This window comes from Macrotis lagotis, chromosome 1, assembly GCF_037893015.1.
Source record: "Macrotis lagotis isolate mMagLag1 chromosome 1, bilby.v1.9.chrom.fasta, whole genome shotgun sequence".
NCBI lineage: Eukaryota > Metazoa > Chordata > Mammalia > Peramelemorphia > Peramelidae > Macrotis > Macrotis lagotis.
Window position 1 is genome coordinate 326,906,881 of NC_133658.1, and position 24,629 is coordinate 326,931,509.

The following is a 24,629-nucleotide window of genomic DNA, read 5'->3' on the forward strand; positions in this document are numbered from 1 at the left end:
GAAGAAGCCCAGCTAAGTTAATCTTTTCAATGGACACTGGAAGCTGAGGAAATTTGAATTGGAAACTTAGGCCCAATGAAAGTAAGAGGAAATGTCTTGTCCAAAGTCAATAATAAGTGTCAGGGATGGGATTCAAATAGTTCTCCTCATCCTTAGTCTCCTTTTCCTACTCTGCTCAGTCACATTAATGTCTTAACTGCTAGACTCTGAGTTCTGTGAGAGGAGAAACAATCTAAGTGATGCAATTGTGTCTTGTATTCTAGATGAAGTGAATGAAGATTTACTTGTATTTTATGGTGTCTATTTACATTGACTCTACTCTCCCTTGCCTGGTTTTAATTTACTCCCAAAGGGTCGAGTGTGTAAACTGAAGCACAATTTTTGATCATTTTCCTCTCATATATTTGCAAATACAAATATATAATTTATATTTATTTTTTCCTCTGTACAAATTATAATTTCCCCTCTCTGTGCAAATATAAATATTTGCAAGTAGAAATTATAAGTTTACTCTGACATAAAAATGTTCCTCTTACTATCTCTAATTCCTTTTCCTTATGGATTAAAAAAAATCACTATTTCAAGGCATTCTAAAATTCCAGTCCTGTTGTTTAAACTAATCCTATATTATTATTTCTTTATTATCCAAATGCTGCTAGTTTGAAGTCTTACTTTTATGAAATTTTTTTAGTAGTAATTTCTCTCACATGGTTAAACTGTGACATCATGGGACAGAGTCTTGTAAAATAAACCAGAGGGTCAGCAAAACAAACACTACGTCCATAGAGGGAAAATGACTTCAAAAGAGCTGTGATTTCCTATGCTTTCCCCCATGCCTTAATAATAATAACCAATGTTTCTATAGCCTTTAGCGTTTACAAAGCACTTTATATGCCTGATCTCATTTGTGCCTCACAGTCCACCCTTGGGAGGGCAGAGATTATTTTCCTCATGATCAGGTGGTGAGACAGAGGTTTTAGAAATATCAAGAAGTGGTGTTCCCAAGGCTTTGATTGTTTATATGTGACAAAACTAATACCCAGACTCAGGTCTTCTGATTTCAAATCCAGTCCCTTTCCCACTATGCCAAGCAAGATAATTCTTCCAGAGTTTTTGTAGTCAAGAAAATTTATCACCTGGAGAGAAGCCTGTCTGTAGTTTATGGCAGTTGGACCTCAGACTAGGCAGGTCCTTAGATCATTTTCCAGTTTGACAAGCCTGTCCAGAACCAGGATTCTAGAAGAACTCTATCAGTGGATAGAGTTACAGGCCTGAAGTCAGGTAGGCTCATCTTCTTTGCCCTTCCTTACCTTACTCTTGTTTGCCTCAGTTTCCTCCTCTGTCAAATGAGTTGGAGAAGGAAATGACAAACTATTCAAGCATCTTTGCCAGGAAAACCCCGAATAGAGTCAGAAAGAGTCAGACATGCCTGAAAAACAACTGAACAAACCTATGACCTAGTACTGAGTTCAGTACTCTTTCCACTGAATCAATACTAGTGGAAGATGACAATTAGCATACAGACAACTGAAATACTGACAGTTGTGTAGTTGTGATAGATTTTCCTCCTCAGTCCTCTCTATCCTAATCTTCAAATAATATTTATTTGAAATGAAGCAATCCTTGATTTGGTATCATATTTTTCTTTTATTTCAAAGGCTTGTTACATGTTAAAAAAAAAAAAGTTGCCAACCAATGTGGATGCCTGGCTGATATAAGCAGATTCTACAGGATGCATTTATTTACTTCACTTTATAAGGGGACACAGTGGTCAGTAAGGCCTTTGCAAGGGTTACAAGGAGAACTTTGGGTCTGGGTTTGGCAAAACATTCTGCCCATTTTTGTAAGGCATATTTTTACACATTTAAATACAGTAAGTCATTATTTTAAAATATCCAAACCATCCTTTTGTTCAGAGTAGGACAAAAACAGGCAATAAAGCAAACATAACCTGTGGGAATTAGTCTGACCCACCTGGACCAAAGGAGCCAGTCCTGGAAACCCTAGTGTTGACACATGATAGAGGGCAACCTCTTTCTTCCTCTCTTTTTAGCAAGCTTCAGTTTAGCCCTGAATGGAATATATTGACTTTCATAGGTTACCATTGTGTCCATAAATAACATTAGTGACTGTTCTAGGAGGGCTTTCCTTGCAGTGAGGATCAGGGACAATACTGCCATGGGAAATAGGGCAATAATCCTAGCCTGCTTAACTCACATGGTTGTTGTTAAGAAAATGATTTATTAACCTTAGAGCATTATAGAAATGGGATTTATTATCATAGAATGTCAAAACCTGAAGGGACCTGAGAGATCAAGTAGTCAATCCTCTCATTTTATTGAGAGAAACTGAAGTCAAGAGAAATGAGGGGGATTGTCTCAGGTCACGGTAGCAGGATAGAAAAGTTGGAATTTAAATGAGGTCCTCTTATGCCCAGAGCAGATATTCATGGTTCCTTCCACCTCTAAAGCTTTTTGGATTAATCAATATAAACACAACTCCTTCCTGATCCCAGAGTCAGTAATTCTGTGCTATCTAGCTCTATGCTCAACCATCCCAGAATAAGAAATACTCACAAGGAAATATGCTAACAGACTGGGGAAATGGGGAACATCTTCAAACAGATGTTAAGATTCTAGAAGGACTGAGAAAAGTCAGGCACCACAAAGTTCACACCTTCCTGGAGAATCAGATGGGAAAAAGAGAAGGTCACAAAGAGATTCCTGAAAGGTCATAAACTAAAGGAAATTGTATGAAATACTTTTGGCTATCAGAGAAGCAGGTTAAGAAAATCTACACACTCCTTCACAACTGGGGTTGGGGTCATGTTAGAGGCAGAAACCCTGCCTAATGTCAAGGACCCCAACCATTAGGAGTGATGTCATTTTAAGAACGTAAGAGCTAGTAGGGCCCTTAAGAGTCAACAATATTAGGACTGGAATGACCTCTCAATATATTTATAGAATGCCAGAGATGGATAAGACCTATAACCCAGAATTGTAGCATCTCAGACAATCAAAAAACATTAATTAACTCATATTACATGCCAGCAAAATAAGTCCCTTCTCCCTTCTAAAGGGAAAGACAACATGAAAATACTAGATAAATACAAGATATGTTCAGAGTAGGTGGAAGAGAATCTCAAAGGGGAAGGTACTAGCAGCTGAGCAGGAGAGACCAGAAAAGGTTTCTGGTGGAAAATCTTGATGGAAGTTAGGAAGCAACAGTGAGTAAGTTAATGAGAGACAGAAAGGTGGGGAGATGGGGGGAGGGGAGAAAGAGAGAGAGAGAGAGAGAGAGAGAGAGAGAGAGAGAGAGAGAGAGAGAGAGAGAGAGAGAGAAAATGTGAGAACATTCCAGGCAGATGAGATAGTGTGGTAGGTAAGGGAGAGCAAGGAAGCCAGGATGTGTGCCTTGTTAAGTGTGTGGAGGTAAGTATAAGACTGGAAAGGCAGGAAAGGGCCAGGTTATGAAAAGCTGAACAGGGAACATGACTGCTAAAAGGAGCCTTAGAATATAGATTATTAAACATGGAACTAGAGCATAAAACATAAAATTGGAAACAACTTTAAAGATGATCGACGATCCTCCATTTAAAGAGGACAAAAAATTAGGTTAGTGTTTTGCTCAGCCTCAGCCCTCAAATTCAGGTCCCTACTTTCCTAATCCAAGCCTATGTCCATTTCCCAACTAGTGGTTTCATTCAGACTTGACCTTGAGGGCTGGTATTCTTTTAGAAAAGCTTGGCCTCCTCTTCCTCAGAACCTTCCCCCATTTTTTCTTTCTCATCACCCTTATTTATCTCTTCCGATAGGTAACAGGTCTCCTCTTCCTTCGGAAAGTCTTTTCCAGCCACAAACAAGACCTAAAACTCCTCCCAGAAGAGTTCAGGACTCCAGCCATTAAGATACAAATTACATACCATGTCCCCATGCTGATAGCTTGGACTGCTTCCAGCAGAACTAGGGTGGGGGTTCAAAAGGAAGGATGGATGAAGTTGCTCTTTGCACGTACAATACTGGTCTGATTACAGGCCATTCTATTCCCACCCTCGCCTTTGAAACAACAGCCCATAATGATTATGATTGTTCAGCCTAAGTCTGTAGGTTGTTTTTCTTAAAATCACAGAATCTTAGAGCTAGAAAGGAACTTAGATAGCCCCCTTTTGACAGATGAGGAACCTGAGGCTCAAAGAGAATAAATGATTTGCCTCAATAGAAAGTAGCAAAGCCAGGAAACAAAGGGGACTTCTTTGACACCAAGCTCCCCATCAAATTACAGAATTTCAGAGCTGGAAGGGTCCTTGCATGTCATCAGGTCAATGGGTACTTAGGCAGGAATCCCTGGTCTTGTATCCCTGACTACTGGTGCTCAAGCTTTACCAGAAGCCCTGTAGTGATGAGACACTCACAACAATATAGTGCATTCCACTCTTTGCTACTTCTGAGAGTTAAGAGGTTTTTCTCTCTGTTGAGCTGTTTCCATAACTTTCACCCATTGCTCATTGTTCTTTCTTCTTTCAGAAATGTCTATTTTTAAGAGTGTAGCTTGTATTTTGGGAAGGTTAGCCGCTCTTCAGACCAATACTGAATTCCATAGCCTGGCAAGTAGCAACAGTGGTTTGCAGTATGGGGAAAGTGGTTAGTCTGATGGAAGTTTCCCTGAGTCTGAATGGTTAAATTGTCCATTGTGATAGATTTAAAGCTTGAAGGGACTTTGAAGATGACATAGTCCAAGTCTTCTATTTTACAGATGAGGAAACTGGGGCCTAGAGAAATGACTTGTCAAAGATCATACACAGTTTGAGGGCACTGTGAAAGCTGCCAGGATCATCTACTAGATGATACCAAGATGTGAGTGGGGTGAAGGGCAAAGACAGCAGGCCTTTGGCCAAAGCAAGCATTTCTGCAGTGGGAGGGAGTCTCTGGCCAGGCCAGAATCATGGGGGGAGGAGAGGCAAGGAGGGGAAGAGCTGATGGAAACAGTGCTCCCCTCCCGATATTTCCTGGCATTCAGGCTCTTCCAGCATTCTTGGGCCCCGACTGCAGAAATAGATGACAACATTTATGAATTACAAAAGAAAAATCAGTGCAGAAGAAAGGGTGAGGACCTTGGAACAAGTTCTCATGTTTTCTTGGTATTTGATTTCAGGCCGGCTCGTGGGTGACTGTGGAGGGATGGAATGTGTGTCGGACAGTATACAACAGCATCCCAAGAGATGAGGAAGCCAGCGGGCCTGACTGTGGATCCGAGTGGCCAGAGGAGGCCTAGGGCTGAACACAGTCCAGCTTTACCAAGGAAGAGAAAATGTTCCCTAAACCAGCGCTCTCTTTGCATACAGAAGACGCTATTTGTGGAACTGAAATAAGGGACCAGAGAAGCCACCTGATCTGATTCCCCCATTTTCACAAAGAAAGAAACTGAAGCTAGCAGAGGTTGAAGAGATTTGCTCAAGCCCAGACTGAAGAGTCAGGATTTGAATCCAGGACCTCCCCCAGTTGAGGCATGAACAGGTCCCCCTTGCACTTAGCCTAGGCTTCTCTTCCTTGTTCAACCGATTGAAGGATTTAGAGCCAGGACAAAACTTTGAGGTTATCTGGTTCAACTCCTTGGTTTTATAGAAGAGGAAATGGGAGGCCTAGAGAGAAGGGACCTGATTTGCCCAAGATCTTTCTCTCAGAGAGTACCAGAACGGTTGTGAGAAAGGCTTTTTTATTCCATAATCAGTGTTCTTTCCACAAGGTTATACTGCACTGAATTAAATTAAATTAAATTAAATCCAGGAAAATGATTGTTTCTTGGGTAAAAAAATAGGGAGAAAAAGACAAACCAAGAATGTTTTCTCACTGTCTCTCTTTGCCCATTAATCTATACAGACATTTGCACAACAGAAGTATATAGGCACTATATACTGCCTATATACATAAGTGTAAATACATAGAATTGTGACATCACTGCTGCTTCTTCTGCTGATACCTCCTCAGGGTGTGGAGGGGACCCCGATTCTCCTAGGCCACACCAATGAAGCCAAGTTCTGCTTAGGAAAGCCCAGTGACAGAGTGTGTTTCTGTCAGTGGAGACCAACCAAACTAGCAAAGTGCAGAGGGGCTCCTCCACAGAAGAATGGCCACCAGGGGATGAATTCTTTCTGCTTCAGAAACTCATGAAAGCATTCAATTGGGAGCGGGGACTTGGGGGTTAGAAACTGCGCTAGGAGAAAGAGTTAACTAGGTCAAGAGCATCCTGGATCTTTGAAGTATTATGTTATATAATATGAAATCTTTCTATCTTATAAGCATTTATCCAGGTAGGAAAATACAGTGATCTTTGATCTCTGTTAAAGAGGACAAGATATTTCAGCTCTCAGAGACCTCTCAGTAAAAGTTGTTTAGCCTAGATGACTTCGAGGGAAAGTTGCTTTCAAGCCAGAGATTCTAGGATTCTCTCATTCTCTATGCTACAGTGGCCTGTCTCCTGGTTCTGACTGTAGGAGGTACCCTGGGAACACAAGAACAACAAAATTTGATTTCAACAATGAAGAGAAGCAGAAAAGAAGAAAGTCGGGAGAGAGGATAAGGGTCTAGTTCTAGAAAGCATTTAGGGATAGGTGAAGCCTATTCTGAGACTTCTATAAAGTATGCTCCACTCTTCTCTGCTCTGTCTCTCTCTCTCTCTCTCTCTCTCTCTCTCTCTCTCTCTCTCTCTCTCTCTCTCCCCATCTCCAGTAACACCACTCCAATCTGGGCAGCCCCAGAAATGTTCCCAATACACCCCTGCTCTGTGGGCATGGGGACTATCGTGCGGAATCTCAAAGAGAGGCACTAGTCATCTGTGGCCTCCTCCTCTACACTATAGGGGAGTTGGCCAAAAAAGTACTTCCCTCTGTTTTGGGAGAGAGGACCCCAGCTTCTCTCAGACCACAAAATGGAGGTTGTAGGTGACCTGGTGGCCATTGTCCCAGGCATAGAGGACCCTCTCCTTGGGATTATAGTCAATCTGGGTGGTGAAGGAGTGCTCATTGAGGAAAGGCAGCTTGGGGTAGGCATCAGTGTTGGTATGAGTGTCAAAGGCATAGGAGATCTGCCCCTCCCTCTGGTTGTAGACATCCACAGCATAGAGGATCCCGCAGACTAGGAAGCAATTCCCATAGGAATTGCGCCTCAATCGGGTTTTCCAGGTGGTCTCCCGCCGCACAGACAGGTCTCCAGGGTCCAGCCGGCTCAGTACAATCACCTCTTGTTGGGAGAAGCCACCCTCATCCACTGCCGGGTAAATGACCCACAGGCCACTCTCATCCACAGCAAAGTCAATGTCAGAATGGCCTCGCCACTTCCATGGGGTAGTGTCTTCATACACCACATCTGGAAGCAGGGTCCAAGCTGCCACGTAGCGTTGCCGGAGATCATATTTGATAATATTTTTGGTGAAGGCTCGGTTGTAATAGAAAGCACCCTGGAACACCACATGGCCCGTCCCAATCCAATTATATGGGAGTTTGTACATGTTACTCCAGCGGCCTGTAGGGAGAGTGGGAGAAATTAGGAGCTCCAGTAAATGACCACCATACCAAAAATGTTTCAGGGCTCTGAAAAATCATGAAAATAGAGCTGGGAGAGACCTCAGAACAACTCTTTTACAGATTAAAAAAAAAGTAAAACTCATTGGAGTCAATGGAGGTAATGTGGTATAGGAGATGAAAGCACTGGCTCTGGAGTCAGAGGATCTGAGTTCAAACCCTGCCACTTGTTCAAACCTGGGCAAGTCATCTAACCTTCTAGGTCTTCAGCATCCTCGAAGGGGGCAGAATAAATGGCTCAAAAGACTCTTTCCAAGGGGCAGCTAGGTGGCTCAGTGAATAGAGCACCGGCCCTGGAGTCAGGAGGATTTGATTTCAAATCTAACCTCAGATATTTAATAATTGCCTAGCTGTGTGGCTTTGGGCAAGTCATTTAACCCCGCTGCCTTGCAAAAAAACTTTAAAAAAAACCCAAAACAAAAAAACTCCAAAAGACTCCTTCCAAGTTGTACTCCAATGTCTTGTCAAGGTTGTAGGGTCCTAGGTTAGGAGTTTTTGGTTTTTTTGGACTAGGTAAAAGTGATCATTCTTGGCATCCTTGACCTATCTCTTTCTTACCTACCCATAATCACTGAATGGGCATTGCCTCAATCAAACAGATCTGTTCAAGATTTTAGTTCAAAAAGACCAAGGTCTTCCAACACATTCAGGGCCATCTCCAGTTGTTCTGATTTATATTTGGTCCCTGGACCCAGATGGCTCTGGGAGGAGAAAGTGAGGCTGGTGAGAGGCAATCCTCTCTCACTTAAATCTAATTCCTTTGATGTCAAGGCATCACCTTCCTGAAGTCATGGGCTACTTCGGAGAAGGTCCTAGGAATTAGCTGTGTAATACTGTTCATTATTTAAAAGATAAGAAAACTAAGGTCCAAGAAGCGAGAGTGACTTCCTTAAAGTCATATTATAGCAAATAGCAGACTGAGGATAGGAACCCAGGTCTTCTAATTCCAAATCTAGGATTCTCTCCATTGTATCAACTCTCCTCCAAGATCTAACATTTTCTGATCTAAGTTCTCTTTCAACTGTAGCTTCAATCAATTTACGATTCAAGGAACAAGAAGGAGTGAGCACAGAAGGGACATGGATGAGGAGGAGGCCCCAGAGATTTCTCCTGAGTTCTGAACTTCTGGCAAGTCATTTCCACGTCAATGAAAACCAAGCATTTCTGGCATCTTCTCTTGATTATGTAAGCTGGCTTTCAGGTTCCAACACTGTCCTATTTCTGCTGGGCACCAATCCAACCTCAGGAAATCCTGGAGGGTTCTCAGCTCCTGAGCTCATGAAAGCACCCACTGATCTTTTATCTTGTTTAAACACATGGACTGAATTAGGTACATTCCATCCCTCTCCTCCTTGCCCCCTGCAGCTCCTTGACCTCTTGCAGTCTGATGCTCAGGGGGCCATTTTGGCCCATTTATAATAGGTCACCTTTCCTAATTAGAAAATGAGGGCAGATCTTCCTTGCTGGCACCCAGGCCCCCATCACTGGAGAGCTAGAATCAGAGAACTTAGAGCATAGAATAGTGGAGCTGGAAGAGACATTGATGTTGTTGTTCAAGTCGTTTCAGACATGTCCGATGCTCCATGACCCCATTTGGGGTTTTCTTGGTAAAGATACTGGAGTGATTTGCCATTTCCTTCTCTAGTTCATTTTACCAATGTAAAAACTGATGCCAGCAGGGTTAAATGACTTGCCCAGGGTCACACAGCTAGTGTCTGAGACCATATCTGAATTCATGAAGATGAGTCTCACTGATTCCAAGTCCAGTCCTCTATTCACTGTATGACCTAACTGCCCCCCAGAAGGGACATTAGATTTTAGACCCATGTCTCCATTTTACATATATGGGAACTGAAGCCCAGAGAGCAAGATTTTGACAGATTTTGGAATAAAACTTGAGTTATAATATAAACATCACTACGGTGCTCTTTTCATCATAGTATACTGGTACTATGCCCAATAAAATCCATTCTCAAATGTTTTCTCTTACTTCAACCAAACTGTTCCCTGGCAGAATGTGATAAACTTTCCAAAATAGACTAAGTATAGAGTTTGAATAACTGACTTCTAAGATCCCTTATGAATTCTGAGATACTGTGATTTTTTTTGTGCCACAAGTCTATGATTCAGGGTCTCTCATTCTAGACTTGACATTCTGGGTTTTATATCATGCATTCTATGTACTAAGGTCCCCTCCACTCCTAACTTTCTATTTGCTATACCCTAATATTCTATATTTTGAGGTCCTTTGGAATTCTAATATTTTATAATTCATAAACAAAAAGACATGAATAGGAAGAGGGGAGAGGGGAGAGAGGAGAAGGTGCCTAACACCAAGCAGACAGGTCAAGGGAAGGGACTCTTCCCTTTTCAAAGAGATTATCAGGTTTACCTAGATCATATGTCCCATTTTCCCTAGGGGGAACTTCTTCTTATACATCCCTCCATAAATGCTCCTCACATCCTTGGAAAACTTGGTTCTGAAAAACTGGTTCTTGCCATGTACCCAGTGGGAGCCCTAGCATCTCTACTATTTGACCCAGCCCCTCTCCAAGAACTTTCCACAGGATCCCCAACCTTGTTGGAAGTTGTCCAGGTTACGGAACTCCACCAGACTGTTCCCATAGTAGTAGTTGGTGACATAGATCTTGTCATCCCTGGCCCTAGGGTCCTTCATCCAAGCCCCTTCATTCCGCCCATAGCTGTGTTGCTTCACAGGGGGATCAACAGACTTGATAGTGCCTTCACACTCCACTTCTTTGACTGTAGAGAGAAAGGATTATTCATTAATGAATCTTCTAAATCACAAATGTCTGTGAGCCTGTTTTTCTCTTTTTTTAAAGTGAACATGTTAATTTAGATGTTCTTGATTGTTTAAATTCAATGATCTCAAGTAAATTCAAATCATCTCAGCCTTTATCTTGCCTTTGGAAAATATCATTCACTCCCCCAACTCAAAAAAAACCCAAAACAAACCAAAAAAAAGTCATACTTGTTCTTAAAGGTCTCCAAGAACTGCAAATGCTATCTTTGTCTACTGAGATCCAATCCTTTAAGGACCAGCCAAAATGTCACTACTTTTGAAAAGCCTCTCTCACGTCCTCCTTAGACCCCCAAATGCTTTCTTTGAAACCTAAATGACACTTGGTACTTCACTCATTATCATCTTATCCATATTCTATTCTGTTTTATTGTTTTGTGGCATATCATATATGTATTAGTTTTATATATATATATATATATATACATATATAAAATATTCAACAACATTTAAAAAAAACCACATGATTTTCAAATTACTTTCATCCACATCCCACAGTTTCACTGGGGCTATACTCCAAATCCCTGTTCTGAGTCCCCTTCTTTTCTGATTCCATATTCTCTCATTGATGACCTTACTCATCACCTCCCCTGGAATAAGTTACTAGCTTTATAAAGATAATGCCCAGGTTTTTCTATCTGGAACTCTGGAATGCTCTCCTTTCTAACCTTTGCCTCTTAGAATCCCTAACTTCTTTCAAAACTCAACACAAAGACCACTTCCAACTTTAGGTCATATTGATCATGTCAGTTAAGACCCTGGGCTTAGAAAATTATTTTTTCTTTACTTCAATATATTGTTTTAGCTGTATACATGTTACTTCCCCCTTTGTTGAGATCAGGTATGCCACTGCTTGGAAATATGCCTTTCAAAACACTGGTGCTTAATAAAAGCTTACTGAATAAATGAATGGAGACCATTTAAATAGTATGTGAAGAACAATAGCTCTGTACAGATGTTGCATAATGTAGTTTGTCGTGATGATCATAGACTTCTAGAAAGTTAGATCTGTAAGGCTTAGGATAGAGAATATAAAGACAAAGAGCGTAAGATGCTAGAGCTGGACACCAGATTGTGCTAACAACTGACTCTCTAGAAAGAAAAAAAAAGTACTTATGATACATTTTAAAATTTAATCTATTTTATTAACATTTCTCTATCACGTTTTAAAGTCTAGACAGTCAACAAAACAATAAATCAAGTTCTGATTTGTAGTGTTTGGTGTTTTCTATGGTGTAAATGCTTACACTGAAAATTTAACTGTAGGCTCTTAGGAACCAGCTGGAACTGGCTCTAAAACATCCCTGAAAAGAGGGAATCTTAGAACACAGAATGTTAGATCTGAGAGAGATCTTAGAACATGGAATAGACACTAAAGAATATAAAATGTCAAAGCCCATAAGAAAGTTGTTGAAATGTAACTCCCAAATACCTACCTTGCCGTAATTATGTGATATAATATATAAAATTATAAAAATGTGTTTTGAAAATCCTCTAGTCCAGCTCAGATAAGGATAGAAGCAGTCCATGTGTTAGAGATATAAGAGATCTAAAATATCATACCTTAGATACAAAATATAAGGACATAAAATCTTAGAGAATAGAATTCTAGTTCTAGAATGGCCTCAGAGATTATCTAGTTTGGCTCTTTCATTTATAGAAGAGGAAGATGAGACACAAAGAGATTAAAAGTCACCCATATCACTTGTGATAGAAGTAAGACTAGATCCCAGAGTTCATTCCATTGTCCCTGACATTTTAAAGGTTGATATACCATACCTTGGTTAGGACTTTCTGACCCGTTGGAGCCTGCAGTATTGTATCCAATGGACAGTATGGTGACCAGAGGGCTACTGGTAGTGGTGGTGGTGGTGGTGGCGGTGGCGGCAGTGGTGGTGGTGGTGGTGGTGGGAATCATGGTGGTGGGAAGAGAGGTAGTGCTTGTGGAAGGACCAGGGGTAGGGTCTCCTTCATTTGTAGTCCCCACTTCCTCCTGATCATCTGAGTTGGTTTCCAGGTGTCTTCCTTCTATCTTGGTTTCCTGCTGCTCTGGTCCTGTTACCCTCTTGAGGGTATTTTCTATAAATAATAACAATAATAAACATTTGTTAAAAAATCTTCAAGACAAAAACCAAATAGATCTTGTACTCCAGTGGATAGAGCACCAGTCCTAGAGTCAGGTGAACCTGTTTAAATCCAGCCTCAGACACTTGTGAGCTGTGTATACTCTTGGCAAGTCACTTAACCCTGCCTTCAAAAAAAAAAGGTTCCTATTCTCAAGGGGCTTACAATTTTTTTGGTTGGGAGGCAACTTATACACATATAAGTTTAATCAAAGTAAATATCAAATAGATTCAAGGCAAAGGCTTCATGGAAAGGTACTGCTTGAGTTAAGTTTTGAAGGCAATTAGGCAGAGGTAAGAAAATAATAACAACACTAGTTCACACTTAAAATTTACTGCCATTCACTACTTTATGAATATGGCCTCATTTGATCCTCAGGTAGTTTAAATATTGTTCTCACCACTCCAATTGTTAGGGCTGGACCTTAGAATGATGTTATAATCCCTTCGTTTTGCAGGTAAGGAATCCGAGGTACAGAGAAATCAAATGACTTGCTTAATGTTTCACAGCTAGCAAGCAATGATTCAAACCCATGTCTTTGGACTCCTAGATCCTCTCCTAAGAGGAAGAACTTCTCAGGGCATGGAAGTCCAAGTCCTTGGAGGACCCTTCTTCTTTCTATCCCTATCTCTTATTCACTTCTGAATTCCTTCTGAGCGCATTACAAACTGTGGGAAGGTAGAAATACACTGGGGCTAGACATGCAGATTCATTCAGCCCTTGGCAGGGCAGATGAGGGGGGTGGGGAACAAACCAGGCCTTGTACTGGAGTCCTCTCTCCCCAGCCACCCTCTTCTGATATAGGGAAGCCAGAGAAAAATCCACAGGAAGGAAATAGATTCCTCCAGTCTTGTTTGTCATGGCAGCCTCTTGATGTTTGAAGCCCGCATGGGGCCATTAGGTATTCTGAGAGCACAGATCTCAGGCAGCCTGGGGGCCCTTTATCAGCAGGTGGTGGTTGTTTTTTTTTGTTGTTGTTGTTTTGTTTTTTTAAACAGGATTGAGGCATCCCCTTCCCCTAAGATCATGTTCTTAAAGACAGCAGCATAAATTAAAGTAGACAGTATGTCCTTTTGCAAAGAGCATTTGATAGAGGATGGAAGTTCTGAGTTCAAATCCAGTTGCTTACTGGCTCCCTTGAAGCTTCAGTTAATGTGCTATCTCCTTCAGTTTACATCCTTTGCCTCTTTGTTTTTGGCACCAGAACAATGTCTGTATGTAGTTGGTGCTTTATATATGCTTCATCTGACCCATAAAGTTTTCTTCAGCTTTAACATTTTATGAAAGATGAGAAGACTTGACCTAGGTCACATAATCTAACCTTTGTTGATGATCATCATAGTGAAAAAGTATAGGTGGAAAATTCTTGTTCTGCCCTGTGGTGGGTAATCATGGGCCAATCACATTTGTCCTCTGAGTCCTAGATTCTTTGATGTGGGGGGCTCCTCACACCCACAGTGAATGTGGGTCAACAGGAAATATTTTCCATCTGGGATCAGAACCCCTAAATTCAAGTTTTGGTTCTTCCCCTTCTTTTCTGTGTGATGTAAGGGTCATAATTCTTTTAGCCTCATTTTCCTCATTTGTTAAATGACAAGGGTGGGTGGGGGATGTGATAGACTAGAGATATTCTATAGCAGGGGTGGGGAATGTCTAGTCCATAACCTCGTTAAGGCCTGAAAAATCATTTGGTCTGGCACTGCCAAGGCAACTGCAGACAGGACTCAAAGTTTAATAAATCTAGGAGGTTTTTAGGGGTGAATTAATTAAATATTTGATCAAATAGAGCAGGCTAATTTTTAAGCTAATAATTTTGTAGAGCCCACAAATAATATTACAAATATTCAAATGGTCCTTGGCAGAAAAAAGGTTCTCCATCCCTGCTCTATAGGGTCCTTAACATCTTTGAGTCTACAGTCTTATCTGATAGGCCACTGTGAAGAAAGGACTTTGTAAATCTAAAAGTGCTTTCGCTAGAAATGCAAGGTGCAATGATTATTTTTTGAATGTATTTCTTCTTTTCCACTGCCTTTGAATCCATGCAAGTCTGATCCTCCCTCCTTCTTGACTGACCAACTGTAACTAACTCATAAATGCCCTCTTTACCTCCAGTCTTTTGTCTCCCCAGACCAGAGTAACCTCACTGGTGTTCATGATGACCATGATGTTCTGATCAAGGTCCCCCTCACCTTTGCATAAATACCTTCAATAGCTCCTCATTACTTAGAGCAAGATTCTAAAACTGGGGATCTTTGGCCCCGAGAACTTGAATGGAAAAAATCAATTACATCCTAATTTCAATATAACTGGCTTCCCTTGTAATCCTATGTATTTTATTTTAGTATTAAAAAATTATTCTAAGAAAGGGTCTATAGGCTTCACCAGCCTACCGAAGGAGTCCCTGACATTAAAAGGGTAAAAATCCTTAGTTGAGAGCTTGAAACCTGCCTATAACCTAGAGTTCAAGGCTCTCTATAATCTGTCCTATACATTCCTTTCCAGCCTATCTTCCCTTTCATGTATACAGAGGCAACTAGGTGGTATACTGGACATGGAATCAGAAAGAACTAAGATCAAATCAGCCACTAGTTGTTTGGACCCAGGCAAATCATCTAATCCTCTATCTGACTTAGATTCTTCAACTGTAAAATGGGGATAATAAAGCATCTACCTCCCAGAGTTGTTGGGGGGAGTTCAAATAAGATAATATTTGTAAAGTACTTGGCATAGTGCTTTGTATATAACAGATGTGATATAAATGCTTATTCCCTTTCTTCCTCTCAACTCCCCTAACCTCCCCATGTTTACTCCACATTCTAACCGAACAGGCCTTGGTTAACATGTCCTACTTTTTCCAACCCCTTCCCCTCAACTAGGAAGGGAGAGATGTTATGGAATTAGAATTAAAATGACCTAGTTGGAAGTGAAGGAAAAGGAGGATGTCCAACTGAGGTTTCAAATACAAAAGGATGGATGACTGATGGAAACCCTGACCGAAATTGAAAAGTCAAAAGATGGAACCTTCAGAGAAAGTTTTCAAGACTGGAGGATGCTGACTTCGAAGCAAACTCTGAATATTTTCTGAGAGAGACATTTCATCTTGGTTTGAACTTGAAGAGTATAGGAATGGGAAGGGATGACGGAAGAGACCTGGGTTTGAGTCCAAGCCTCAACCATGAATTTTATATGACATATTGCATATCACTTTCTCTCTTTGGATTCCAGTTTTTTTATCGACAAAATGAGAGTTGAACCATCCCCGAGTTCTTCCTAGCTCTAATAATGTAGACTTTATGTTTCACCATGTTATAGCTTTATGTCCCTTCCACCTCTGACATTCTATGTTCTATGGTCTAAAACTCTCTGATCCACAGGATACCAAGCCTAATTCCATCCTTCATCTTTCTCATTTTTGCCCAATACTTTCCCCTACATGCTTTCTTTTTGTTGCCTTGACTTTGTTTACTATGAGGGTTAAAGGAGCCAAAGTCACCAGCTCTGCACACTGGCTCCCAGGGAGACAGCACTGTTCCTGCTTCTGCCATCAGACATCAATCACATTTGTCCCTCTCTCTAAGAGTCAAGACTTCTCACTAAAAATGTTGTTTGAGACAACTTGACGGTAGGTCAATTACCAGCCCTGCTGCTATGGGCAAGTAACAAAAATAGATAGGGAAAATAAAGGAGGTCATTTGGGACAATAGCTCATAAACTCAGAAAACGTTAGAACTGAAAGGGACTGTGGGAACATAAAATGTCAGAGCTGGAATGGATCCTGGAATACAAAACATTAGAATAATGAGTGCTGGGCAGGAAAAGACCTTAGAACATAGAAAGTTAGAATATAGAATTTTAAGGTTGAGAAGAATATAGAGTGTTGAAGTTAGAAAGGACTTTAGGGGGTATGTTACAACCTTTTCATACTGAAGACTAAATAGAAAAGGTGACTGGACCAGGGTCTAGTTAGCTGACAAGATCCCATACTTTATAAAAACATGGGTCCAAAGTTGCTTCATCTACACCATTCTACTCAGTTTCCCCTAGAGAATTATCTCCTCCTGTCATCTAATTTGGATTTGAAAAGTTTTACCGCCTACTGGCGGGACTAGCCTGGTTCTAGAAAGGAGAGGTCCCCTCACCTTTTCTTTTTTTTTATCATTTTTGGGGGTGTGGGGCTTTTGCAATTTATTTATGGCAGAGTTCAAATCCCTATGGTAATCCTTGTCCTAATCAGCCTAAATATTGGCTGACATCCTCGGGCTGTAGCCAAAAACCATAGAGCCATACCAACCTTGGTTTCCAAGCAATAATCTTTTATCCTTTCTCTCCACAGGGGTGTCATGGTGATGGGGTCAAACAACATACAAAGTGACCACAGCATCCCTCTTTATCCCTGGGCTATGGCCCCAAACCATAGAAACAAACCAACCTTGGCCTCTAAGCCCTGACTTAACCCCTTCTCCCCACCAGGCTGTCAAAGTGATGGTCAAACACCACACGAAATTAACTGCAGCATCCCCTTTTATCCCATCTCCACATTCCTCACCTATAACCTCTCCCCTACAATTCTGCAAATCTTCAATTCAGAGGCACAGCTGTAAGCAGCTGACTGCCTACTAAGAAATAATAACATTTCTGAAGGACTTTAAAGTCTACAAGGCACCCCACCCCCAACACTCCTGTGAGGAAGATAGTATAATAAGTATGTTATTCCTGTTTTATGGGTTAGGAAACTAAGTCTCAAGAGGGATTAAGTGGCTCACGATCAGACAGATCTGTCTTTTAGACCTATAATTTAATTAAAATACCAGCTCTGACACTTATTACCTTTGTGACCTTGGCAAATCACTTAACTTCTCTGGCTTCAGATTTGTTAACTAAAAAAATGAGAGGGTTGGACTGGCTGGAACCAACTTGAAACAGAAAGCTGATTTTTACACCTGAGAGATCAGAACCAGTACAAATCAAAGTCTGATTTATTGTTTTGTTGATTATCTAGATTTAAGAAAGTGTTAATAACATAGATTAAACATAAAAGTGTGTCCTATATCCATATTCCCCCTCCTCCTCATCCACCTCCCACACTGTTGTTAAATATTTACCAACATATTCCTACCTAATGTCTCTTCCCACTCTAGAGTTACCATCTTGTATCCAGCTCACCTTTGGGAAAGGGGGCAATCATGGTGATTCACCTTAATATCAAGTAAAGTGAATATAGAATGACAGAAGGATAATGTTAGAAAACAGAAGCTTAATGCTAGAAAGGACCTTTGAATAATAAATCACACTCATATATATGTATGGTAGGTGAAGCAGTAGATAGAGCAATGAGCTTGGAATCAGCAAGATTCATTTTCTTGAGTTCAAATCTAGCCTTAGACACTATGTGACCCTGGGCATGTTAACTGTTTATCTCAGTTTCCTTATCTCTAAAATGACCTGGAGAACAAAATAGCAAACCACTCTGGTATTTTGCCAAATGGGGTCACAAAGAGTTGGATACAACATATATGTACATATTTTTATATACATATATACATCTGTTTCTGGAGAATACCTTAAATTTTACCAAGAACTTTTCTAGAGACAAGATGAAATAGACAATACAAGTATTATTATCCTTATTTAACTAAAGAATAAACTGAAGTTGAGGACTGCTGTATTTTGCCCCAGAGTCAGGATATGAACCTCAGTCTCCTAGTCCTAAATCCAAAATATTTTCCATCATACCTTAAGAATACAAAATGCTAGACCATTAGAATGTGAAAGCTCAAAGGGACCTTAGAATCACTTAGTCTCACCTTTCATTTTACAGAAGAAACAAAAGCTGGATCTAGAAGGACCTGGGTGACCAAGGGGAAGGGGGAGTCAGATTGGGTCTAGGCCAGCTTCTTTCCCCCACCTCCCCACCTTTGATGTGCTAACAATTTATTAAGGGCACATCAACATTTCCTTGCCTCTTTCCTGTTCACATATCAGGCCTGGCCCTGGAGCTCCTCCCAGTCATAATGGGAAGGTGGACATTAGGGCCTAGCATCCCTTTCCAGAGTCCTTGCCTTTGGTCTGGCCAGTCCGGCAACATGGGAGGGAGAGAGTGGATGGGTCTTGGGCTGCTTGCCAGACAGAAAGCCTTGGTTCCCACAGGTCTTGTTGGCAAAGTCAGATTCCTGCAGCTGTGACTTTTTTTGGTAAAGTGAAGGAAGGAATAAATATGGGAGCCAGGTTGTGGTTCTTCCTCAGTTGAGCTGAACAGAAGGGAACAACTGACGCTGGGGAAGTCCTGCCATTGTATGAATTATGTGTGGTAGGAGCAGCAGCAGAGAAATCCCCAGAAATTCTGTCTGGACTGTTGATAACAAGCTCAGTATAAACACTGACAGTTCCTTCCAGTTCTGATTCCTATTTTCTTTATTTTTAGGCAATTGGGGTTAAGTGACTTGCCCGGGTCAAACACCTAGTAAGTGTCTGAGTCAGAATTTGAACTCATGCCCTCTTGACCTTAAGGGCTGGCATACCCCTTAGCTGTCCCCAAGCCTCCAATTTTCTAAAGTTCCCCTTCCACTCTTCCATTCTGTGTCATATGATCTCACCTTCCATGTTCTATTTCCCTTGTCATCCTGACCCCCAATCCCTAGCAACGTCAACAACCAAGGACACACAACAATCTCCTAATGTTATTTGTATCAATGAAAAATATGAAACCACCTTAAGAGTCTTACCAGCTGCATCCTCCACCTCTTCCTGCTTTGTGGATTTGTAGTAGGTGATGCCCCGGATCACCGCTTGCTGGTGTGGGAGGGCCCGGGGTCTAGCTGTGGCTTGCAGAGTTTTGCCCTTCCCGGTGTCTTTCCTCACCTTCTCGACCTTCAGATGCTTGTCTTTGGGAGGCCTTGAGACAGACTTATCCCCAAAGGTTTTCTTGACCCCAGAATATTTGCTGGTTTCCCTGCCTTTTCCACCAGCTGTCTCCTAGGAAAGAAAGAGGAAAAAAGGTTCCTAGAGATACTGACAGACACTTGGAATTGGGGAAATAGGTTTCTAATTCTCAAATCAATGTCCAGGTAACTCGATTTTCCAATTGTCTCTGGAGGAATACAACGTACAAAATGGACATGGAAGTCAGGGGACCTGTTTGTATAATTTACTAGCTGTATGTCTGTAGGTAAGACATTTCTCTCTGTCTCTTGTTTTGTCATGATAGGGTTAATCTGAGATGACCTCTAAAGTTTTTTCTACTTCTAATATCCTATGTTCTATGTCCTAAGATCCCTTCCAGGTCATTCTATACTTCAAAGTTAGATACCAACTTACATTCTATAATCCAAAATTCCTTTTCAAGTTTGACATTATGTGAATCTTTCACTTTACAACTCAATCTTTTACTGGCTATTATGATCTCATTGGGGGGGGGCAGTTACGTGGTAGAGTAAATTGAGTGCCCAGCCTGGAGCTAAGAAGACTCATCTTCCTGGGTTCAAATTTGGCTTCAGACACTGTCTAGCTTTGGACACTTGTCTGGACAAGTCACTTTAACCCCTTTTGCCTCAGTTTCCTCATCCATAAAATGAGTTGAAGGAAAAAATGGCAAACTACTCCAATATCTCTGCCAAGAAAACTCTAAATGGGGTCATGAGTCAAGTGTGACTTAAATGATTGAACATGACCTCATTATTCCATTCCTAGGAATAGTTTCTAGTGTATAGGAATTTGGAGAGTGTTTTTTCTATTATTATTATTATTATTATGAGCATGAATAATGTTATTTTTATTACTGCTCAGATGACTCTGGTGTTAACTCACAATAACAGCATGGGGGCCTTATTGGCCAAGTTCATTACATAATCTATTGTTGAAGCAGATAAGGGAAGAATCATAAAGGAAGGCACACCCCTTGGGAGTCTAGAGATCTGGGTTCAAGTCCTGGCTATGTCATTAATGTATTGAGTTGCTTTGATGAAATCATTTGCCATGAAGAAGAAACCAAGTTTCTTTGCCATTCTTTTAAGGAAGCCCTAAGTAAAACTTGAATTAAGGATTTTTTTTCATTGAAGGATTGGGTTTAACTGACCCCTAAACTAATTTCATTACTGTGATCTTCTTTAGGATCCCCTTCATCTTAATCGATGTTTCTATATTCCACAATTTATGATCTATGGAAAACTCTTGGTATTATGACAAATATTACACATATAATCCAATTTCCAATCCTTTTACTCATCTTTTTTTCAAGGCAATGTGTGGCTTTCATTTGATGTTTATTTTAAATTTCTACATTTCATATGTACTAGATTGTTATCATTAATGATTCTACTAGTAATTCCAGGATCTTGGAGCTAGAAGAACCTGATAAAAAATCTAGTCTAATTTGTATCTAAGGAGGAATTTCCTCTCCATCACCCCAGAGAGAGAGAGACAGTCTTCCAACCTTACACTAGGAGAAGAGGGATGTCCAAGGCAGCCAGCCTCTCTCATTCTGGGGCTGCTCTAATTGTCAAAATGCGTTTTTCCCCCTGCACTGAGATGAAATCTCCTTCTCTGCCACTTCCATTGATCATACCAGTACAAATAATAAGACAATTCCTTATCATCACTTTCACTTGATAAATTTTTTACTTTTGTGCAATCTGTGTGTCTAGATTTTGAACAGGCAGGTCTCATCAGGAATTATCAAGCTTTAGCTTGAAGTAGAAGTGACAAAATGGTTGGCATCCTCAGGTATTCCAGCCTCACCCGACTAATACAGATATCTCTCCTTAGGGGAACATCCCTCAAACAGATGTGGAAAGATGAGTCACCTGAGGAGGAAGGAAGCTTTGCATTAAAGAAGAATGCTGGCTATGGACTAAAGAAAGGACTTCTGGTCATAAAGCTCCAGAAGTTAGGAGTCACTTTTGTGGCATTTTTGTACCTTAGGGATCAGCTGGTTCATGTATGCCTGACTTCCACTGTCCTCTCAGTAGGAGCCTCCTCTTTCCATGGACCGTGTCTGTGAGAGAGTGTGATTTTGGGGAGAGTCTTTTATACCAATTTTTCTTAATATGTCATCTTAGCAAAGGCTTTTGCTTAAAGCTAATTAATCGGGTTTGGCAGATTGTTAATAGGAAAGTGAATGATGGGGACTCAGGAGCAATGGTACTAGAAACATCCCTAGAAACTTGTAAAAGGGGGCGGCTAGGTAGTGGATAAAGCACCAGCCCTGGAGTCAGGAGTACCTGGGTTCAAATCCAGTCTCAGACACTTAATAATTACCTAGCTGTGTGGCCTTGGGCAAGCCACTTAATCCCGTTTGCCTTGCAATAACCTAAAAAAAAAAAACTTGTAAAAAAAAGAATCAGTCATTCTTTGGAGACTAGCCTGGCATCAAAAGTTTTAGGGAGTAGTCAAGAAGGCATACTGTACTCTTATTTCTGATCGAGTGACCTCTCAAGTGACTCAGTTTCTTCATTTATAAAACAAGGATTAAAAAAAATCTGCATGACTTACCTCATGGAGTTTTTGTGAGGAATCGACTTGCAAACTAGAAAGTCTTCTAGGAACACGGGCCATTTTCATGATTAATCTAATCCAAGGCTCTGACTTACCTGGACTTTGCTCTCAGGGCCAGCAGCTGCATCCTTCTGCAACAATTGGTAGCCCAGGCTGGATATCTCCTTCTTTATACTCATCATGATATCTGAGTAGTTCTCATAACGCTTCATCTGGTGGGTCAGGTGGGCCACACTTTCTTTCATGAAATCATTTTCCCGGCTAAGGTTTGTTTTAATGGTCTGCAAGGGACAGGGATGAGAAGCATAACAATGTAATAGAAAGAACATTGAACTTTTGGGGAGAAACATCTGGATTCAAATCCTAGATCTGATTGTAGCTGTGTAACCTTGGGTTATTTACTGTTTATAGAGCATTTTATTCACCTTATTTCACCTTAGTCCCAAAGCCACATCTTGAGATAGATAGTGCAGGCATTATTGGGCTTAATTTGAGGAAATTAGGGTCCATGGAGAGAAAATACCAAAGTCATATAGCAAGTAAAGTATTAGATTTAGGCCCATAAACCAGACTACAGGTCCAGTTCTCTTTTCATTTCTCCCAGGCAGCCTCTAATAACTTCCCTTATGAACCTCAGTTTACCTACCTAGATAATGTAAATAGTAAGTCCTAGGTGGTGCAGTGGATAGAATAAGATCTAAGTTCAAATTCATCCTCAGATACTGACTAGCTGTGTGAACTTAGACAAGTCACTGAACCTCATTTGCAGCAATTTCCTCATCTGTAAAATGAGCTGAAGAAAAAATGGCAAACTACTCTAGTATCTCTACCAACAATAGCCCTGTTGCTGTTGTAATTATTGTCATTGTACCACAGAGTCCCTCTTGCCATTCCTTACTCCTCTTCCCCTTTCCACCATTCTAGGGTGTTGGGTAATAGACAACAGAACTAGAGTAAGAATGTAAGACCTGAGTTAAAGCTTTTACCCTGTAATTTACTACCCATGTAACCTGAGCTTCATTTTCCTCATCTGAAAAATGAGAAAATAATACTTCCATGGAATGCTTTCCACATATGTATCTTAGCTAACTAAACAACATCACTGAGAGAAAAGCAGGGTTTCATTCTCTTCACTTTACAGATGGGGAGATTGAGACTACATGAGTGGACTTGAGTCAAAGGATCACACAAATCAGAGGCAAGGTTTGGACCTGTGTTTTCTGAATCTCTGCATCATGGGACCCTTGTGATGATTCAGTATAGTCATTAATACTTGCTTTTTGCTAACAGCCTGAATAAAGTTAATTTTGATTTTTTGCAGACCATATCTTATGACTGGAGACCAGGGAGCATCACCAGAAGTAGCAGGTGCTATGGGATGGATGAACACTGATTTGGAATCAGAACTTTGACTCAAATTCTTACTTGACCACTTAGCACCTTTGTGACCTTGGGCAAGTCACTTAACTTTCTTAAGATTTGTTTTATTCACCTAAAAATGAGAAATCTAAATCTTTAGACTAGATGACCTCTAAGTTCCTTCTCAAGGCCATGTGTATAATTTTCTCATAAAGTAACACATGCTAGCCATCAGTGTTGTATACAGTATATTATTATGAGAGTCCCTCTACCATATGAAACTTTTTCTTCCTCCTTCTTATCTTTCTTCCTTCTTTCCAACATCATTCCTTCCTTACTTCTTCCCAAAGAATAGCATGTGATTTTTTTATAGCTTAAAAAAATGTAGTTAAGGGTCTTGACTTGATAATCAAGAAGCCTACATTTTCAGATAAGCATTAAACCTAGCTAGAGGCAGCACAGTGTTTCAGTAGGTAGAACACAGAACTTGAGATGAAGAGGACCCAAGTTCAAATGCTGCCTCAGATACTAGCCTAGTAACACTGAGCAAGTCATTTAACCTGCTTGCATCTGTTTCCCCATCTGTAACATGGGGACAATAATAGCACCTGTCTTCCAGGGTTGTTTTGAGGAAAAAATAAAAAAAATAATTTTAATGCGTTTTGCAAATCTTAAAGCACTGTATGGTCACTGTTGTTCAGTTGTGTCTGACTCTGTGACCCCTTTTGGGGGTTTTCTTGGCAAATTTTTTGCCATTTCCTCTTCCAGCCCATTTTATAGATGAAGGGTTAAGTGACTTGCCCAGGGTCATGGAGCTAGGAAGTGCCTGAGGCTGGACTTAAACTGACAAAGGTGAGTCTTTCTGACTCCAGACTGGTGCTCTATCACTGTACCACCTAACTGCTCAGCTATTATTATAAGATTACTATTAATAATACCAAAGTGGACATTCCACTGACTTTGTCACTCTCTGGATTTCAGTCTCTTCACCTGCTAAATGGAGACAATGAGACCTGCAAAACTGGTATACTTCACAAAGTCTTTTCAAGATTTAAATGAGATGAGGGATAGGAAATATGTAAATACATGCTAATCCTTATGAATTATTGAAAAATTCAACTTCTCTCTCAGATGCATGAAAGAGGAAAGTAAAAGATATTCACACTGAAGCTGGAGGAGTCTGGAGATAAGGAAGGCTGGGTATAGACTGAAGGCAGGGGCAGGAAGCCTGAAGGGACCTTTTCTAGTCAAAGTCTGAAA

The 24,629-nt window shown here is 40.7% G+C and overlaps 1 protein-coding gene across 1 annotated transcript in view; it reads right to left on the reverse strand.

Moving 5' to 3' along the window:
- Nucleotides 1-1,556: 1,556 nt before the first annotated feature.
- Nucleotides 1,557-24,629, reverse strand: part of OLFML2A (olfactomedin like 2A) — a 45,752-nt gene continuing 22,679 nt past the window's right edge. The window contains exons 4-8 of the mRNA XM_074211596.1: nucleotides 22,106-22,291; nucleotides 19,244-19,493; nucleotides 12,177-12,476; nucleotides 10,154-10,339; nucleotides 1,557-7,517 (exon numbers count right to left, since the gene is read on the reverse strand). Of these exons, the coding sequence (XP_074067697.1) occupies nucleotides 6,913-7,517; nucleotides 10,154-10,339; nucleotides 12,177-12,476; nucleotides 19,244-19,493; nucleotides 22,106-22,291 (1,527 nt within the window). The 3' untranslated portion in view covers nucleotides 1,557-6,912. The remainder of the gene's footprint in view (nucleotides 7,518-10,153; nucleotides 10,340-12,176; nucleotides 12,477-19,243; nucleotides 19,494-22,105; nucleotides 22,292-24,629) is intronic.